This window comes from Pollachius pollachius (genome assembly GCF_949987615.1).
Source record: "Pollachius pollachius genome assembly, chromosome: 3".
Lineage (NCBI taxonomy): Eukaryota > Metazoa > Chordata > Actinopteri > Gadiformes > Gadidae > Pollachius > Pollachius pollachius.
This window is the reverse complement of record NC_136936.1, coordinates 5,172,746-5,178,527: the sequence shown is the minus strand read 5'-3', so window position 1 is coordinate 5,178,527 and position 5,782 is coordinate 5,172,746. Positions and strand designations below refer to the sequence as shown.

The 5,782-nt window shown below is 44.6% G+C and overlaps 1 protein-coding gene across 2 annotated transcripts in view; it reads right to left on the bottom strand.

The window, feature by feature from the left end:
• Positions 1–4,545: 4,545 nt before the first annotated feature.
• LOC307073080 (P2Y purinoceptor 12-like) overlaps positions 4,546–5,782 on the bottom strand; it is a 2,716-nt gene continuing 1,479 nt past the window's right edge. For both annotated transcript variants that reach the window (XM_079732781.1, XM_079732782.1), the window contains exons 2-3: positions 5,542–5,778; positions 4,546–5,433 (exon numbers count right to left, since the gene is read on the bottom strand). In XM_079732781.1, coding sequence (XP_079588907.1) covers positions 4,630–5,433; positions 5,542–5,766 — 1,029 coding nt within the window. In that variant the 5' untranslated portion in view covers positions 5,767–5,778 and the 3' untranslated portion in view covers positions 4,546–4,629. The remainder of the gene's footprint in view (positions 5,434–5,541; positions 5,779–5,782) is intronic.

Sequence of the window (5,782 nt, the reverse complement as noted above, 5' to 3'; positions counted from 1 at the left end):
CCCTGCACCTAGAGAAGATCAGTGGGTCACAAACACAAACATGTCACGTACCAAAAAATGTTTTTGTCGACTACCAATTGAATACTAATTGAACAGAGCTTGGATCAAACACGTCAGAAGCAGTTTGAGAAATGGCAAACGACACAGCACACGTTGTAGCAGGCATGAAGAAAGCACAAGGTTGTTAAGCTTTGGTGAATTATCGAATCGATCGCAAAAAATAAGTACAGACTAATTAATGCAATTTTGTGGAGCATTCCTAATGTAAAATATTGCTTTGTGAACTAAAGATATAAATGGATGGATCGTAGGAATTGTGATGTTGTCATCACACTCACCGTGATTAACTCAGCCTTCGGAATGGCATAATACATGAAATGTATTGAGAATGGGGTACTGCATGTATTCTTTAGAGGGACGCAGTTTGGTAACACCTTTTTTTCCTAATAAACAAAGCGGTATTTCATCTGTGACCGGGCACACAGGTCATCTGGGAAAATGCAAAGATAGGGAAACATATTCATGCCTCGCTCAGTTAAAACAATGAAGTGTTTTCTTTTTTCTTCAGGATTTGTTGGCGGTAAAAAAAGCAGTCTCTGTACAGACGCATTAAGTTTTTCTTCATGTAATTGACAAAAAGTAGAAGTTGGATTATAACAAACAAACATAGTTTACCTGTACAAACATGATGCACAATCACACACATTATGAAGGCAGCACTGTTCAGACATCCAGCTTTGCATACATATTGTGCATAGAGGTAGATTTAGGAAACAATAGGATAAGGTTGTTTACAATTGAAACATGAGACAAATTGATTAATTAAGATGAATTATTCTTGATAATTATTTCACTATCTTTTATAAAGCTTGTTCCTAAAAGCTGTCTCTAGGGGGCACCACAAACCCACATTTGAGGGAAGCAATCAAACGCTCATGATATTGTTGAGCATATACCTTGAGCATTACCATGCTCAATGTTCTTGATAATGCCTACTTTTATGCATCCAATACTATATTTACATGTTTTCCTATATTTGACTGAAAGAAAACATTCAATGTATCTACTGCGAGGCAATTTCTTCTATTTCCACCTGAGATTTGAGAAGTACTTTCCCTCTGCATCATCACTACCACTTTTGCTCTAAACTCCTTGCACAGAAAGACACAGATCAAAGGATCCAGACACACGTTGTTGCTTGAAAGCCAGACATTGATGTTGTGTGCCATCTTCAACCACCGTTTCCTACACACAGACGAGAGTGCGTACCACTGAGGCAGGCACTGTGTGTCTTACGACATTTACATTTACATTTAGGGCATTTAGCAGACGCTTTTATCCAAAGCGACTTACAATAAGTGCATTTGTTACAATAAGTACATTTGTCATAAGAAGTGAAACAATATATCGCTGTCGGTACAGTAAAGACGTTCATAGAACCAAGTGCAAGTATTACAATCGCTAGGCTAACCCATTCCCCGTGTAAAGCAATAATAGCAGCTACTGTAGATGCTACACAATTACGAGAGTGCGAGAACGTAATACGCATTATGGGCAAAGGCATAAAACATACACAGAACACGAGGACGACGAGAGAGACTCTCAGTTTGGTTTTCTTCTTCCCTCCAGTGTTACTGTTGCCAGACTCTCTGAACGACTTGATGAGCCTCTTTGTGATGCAGGCGCATCAGATGACAATCCCAACACTGACACCAGAAAGTAACCTCTAAGAACAAGACGACTCGCTCGTGGAGTGTGAGGCCGGCCAGACCTTTCATGGAAATGCATAGGTCTCCTGTCCTGTCACCTGGACTCAGGTGGTTGAGGAGACTGGTGGGGATGGCAGTGCGTACGAATAGCATGGCCCAAACACATGCGGCCGTTTGAATAAAAGTGGGTACAGCAATAAGCAGAAATGCATTGTAACACTGGGTTTGGAGAAACTCACACTTTCCCAGTGACATACACAAAAAAAATACACAAAAATACACAAAAACACTCATTGACAAAATAAATACAATTAGAAAAGAATGATGGGAACGCTTACAGGCCTCGGCAAAACACTGTTTGATAGGATGTGGTGTGTGATGAGCTGATGAGCTGTGGTACAGAGTTGTTCTCAAACACTAAAGGGCTGTCACGCAATGCAAGGACCATGCAGACGCATTGACGCTTCGTCGTGAACCTGTTTTGGTTCTGCGTGAACGTGGGACTATAATCAGCCCTTAAGCACTGCCCGAGGAACTTAACAATGGCCTGGCGATTTTGAAAAAAACGATACTTTTGCACAAACAGCAGTAGAAGACAACGTTGGAGTAGAAACATGCAAATGCTTTTAGGCTCACAGCTGCTCCCGGGGGGAATGCTGACGGCCAGGATTGGTGAGGTGATGAGGGATGATGAGGTCAGTGGCCGCCAGATGTTTCAGATACACCCTGAAGGACCAGTTGGCGCGGAGGTGGACACAGATCCAGGTAGCCACGCCATTGAGCAACAGAGCCATGGGGAAGGTACAGAGACACAACCGGGAGACGACCGTGTGTGACTCATGGTAGTTGTGTGGGCCCTCCAGTCCAGTGCTGTTAGAAAAGGGAAAAAACAACAGGAAACAAAACTGAAATTGAAATTTCACGCAAATGAAGCAGGCTTAGTGTTGTCCGATATGTTTTGTTGACTTTCAGGATCATGTTATGGAAATGAAAATTATGTTAACTAAATGCTTTGAATGTGCTCCGTTTGGGGAGCTTAACAGGATTTGCATTGTTCGTAAGTTAGATGTTTGTTTTTAGAGAGTGCTGCGTCACCACCACCGGCTCATTTGTTTATTTCCTGGATTTTAAACCTGTTTCTTTTTAGACTTTAAATCTAGCATTCCACGCCACAACCATTTGCCTCTTTTAACGCATACACAGACAAGCCTTGCCATGGTTAAGAATAGGTTGTATAAACATCAACTGCAAATAACCAAACTGAAAAAGTTTATTGGTCAGTAAAACGAGGACAAAATAAGCAATTGGAGAAAAATGTCAACAATTACTTTTTACCGGTTGTGCTTGCAATACCTTTAAAACTGGACACTAGGTTTTTTCAGTCAACCCAAAACCAACAAATGCTTCAAATGCGACAGAATGCTAAACAAATATTTATATTCATATACATTACACGCAATAATGTTCAATGAAGATATAGATCCAATGCACAGCCATTCATCCCTTCGTTAAAACACAGGGATGCTGTATTCAGCTGACATCACCATGACATCCGTAGAGGTAAAGGGGAACTCACCAAGACACTGTCCCCCTCAGCCTCGCACCTAGACAAATTCTTTATATTGAATGGCCCTTCAAAGTGGTCAGACCGTTAGACCTTAAAGATGCAAATCAATGAAAAAATACCTATCAATGGGTGAAAACACAGGGGTGGTATCTATGTGCTCCAGCTCTGTGCTTCAATCCATTTCCATGATCAATTCAATGGTTGATTAACTATCTGTTTGACAAGGAGAAGACCCTATTGTTTGCAATATAGGGAAATACATGAATATTATAGCAAGTACAAAGAAGTTGAAAGGTGTTGAGGACATCTTGGGGATATGCTAATGTGTGAAGGTAGCAATGACAACACTGATGAATACTGAGGTTCTTTACGACGATGGATAGAATGTTTCCTGTGAGGTTACTGAAGCTTAGCAGGATCTCTTGGCTAACTATTGAACCTTTTAGACATTGAGCAGACACTTACATACATGTCATCGATGAGCAGGCGGGCAGAAGGCATCTTACTCAGTGATGCCTACAGGGAGATGGCAGACATTGGACACAGAGCCACAGAAGAGATCACGGCTCCTTCTTCCATCCCTCTTGTACTAAAGACCATCCTACGGCACATTGCAAGCCACATATTTAAAAGACAACCATGAGAGTTGATTTGCCATATGATTCCATCGAAATCGGCTATTCAATTAAATTCCATTGACATTTCCAAATATTGGCTAAAACTATGAGAATAAATAACCACTGATGATCCATAAGATAGAGAATATCATTAATTGTAGATTATCCGATTTACCTACTACCAGGCTGTACCATATATGTCTGGGGAGAATGAAACAAAGCACCACTCTCTCTGGCTTCCAAGCTCATTATTTATCTATAACTATCATCATCTATCCCCAGGAATAAGGTATCTGCATATATCTGACATACATGCTGATAAGTTAAACAAATATGATGAGAAGAATGTGCATTACACAGTTTACTTTAATATAAAACCATTATAATGTACATTATTTATTAAAGTATGCATTTTGCAGGGGTTCTCAGTGATAAGGTCAAATGTATTTAGGTATTCAAAGTGCAAAACCAACTGACTGCTTTCATTACTGTAAGCTCGGCTGTTTGCAAGCAGTCATTCATGCTCTATTTAAACTAGCCTTGAGTGGACCAAAGTTCACTTATATATATATATATATATATATATATATATATATATATATATATATATATGCCATGTTGTCTTAAAGGGGATGTCTACAGCTGATCCGACAGTCCAATAACATATATCCTGTAAAAAATCATCCTGCAAAACTTGGGACTTGGACCTGGTACCCCTCGCGTGTGTCTCCCGGTTCTACACCCCAGCAGCAGCTGACTCCGCCAGGGGCGCGCTGGCCGTGTTCTCCCCCGATGCCCACCCTGGGAGCCAGCTGCGTGCGCCCGGGGCCACCCTGAGGGTCCGGAACAGGGTGGTCCTGAAGGACTGGCAGAGGAAGAAGTAGATGAGGGGGTCCAGCAGGGAGTTGAGGGAGGACAGCCACAGCGTGCTCTCCTTCAGCTGGAAGAAGAACAGCTTGAGCCGGCAGTCGAACAGCAGGTCCCGGGTCTGACTCAGGGTGTACGGCACGCGGGCGAAATGGAACGGCACGAAGCACACAAAGAACACGGCCAGAACCAGGAACACGTTCCCGCTCCTCTTCCTGGGTTTGCCTTCGCCCGCGCCGCGGCTCCTGGCGCGGGAATAGGAGACGTACAGCTCCTTGGTGATGAGGGCGTAGCACGCCACCACGGCCACCAGGTTGACCCAGAAGATCACCTGACACACGTGGTTGACCACCTCGTGCCAGCGCAGCCCCGCCTCCGTCTTCAGGTCGCTGCACTTGAAGCGCGGCGAGGCGGGGGTGTGGCTGGTGAGCACCACGTTGGGGATGCACAGGGCCAGCAGGGAGCCCCAGATGGCCCCCGAGAGCAGCTTGCGCCGGGTCAGCCGGGCGGCGTTGGTGCCCCTGAAGGGCCACAGGGTCTTCCGGCAGCGGTCGATGCTGATGAGGCCGAAGAAGAGGATGCTGACGTACATGGTGAGGTAGAAGAGGACGGAGGACACGCGGCACACGAACACACGCAGCCCCACGGACGCCACGCCCGAGTCCGACAGGATCTGGGAGAAGAGGCGGGAAAAACAAGCCAAAGAAATGGTAGGATTTATAGGATGGCTCTTTTGTGAAGGCAGAGCTTTGTGTTTGTGTTGCTACGGAGTCGGACCAACCTTGAAGGGGAAGGTGAAGGTCATGACCACGTCGGCCACCACGATGTTCTTCAGGTAGATGATGAAGTGCGAGCGGGAGGGGATGCGGAAGAAGACCCAGGCGGCCAGGGCGTTCAGCGCCCCCCCAAGCAGGAAGAGGACCGAGTAAAGGACGGGGAAGACCACCGTCTTCAGGATGTTGTCACGAGAACAGCTCCCGTTGGTGTGGTTGGAGGGGATTTCCATTTATATGGTTGGCTGT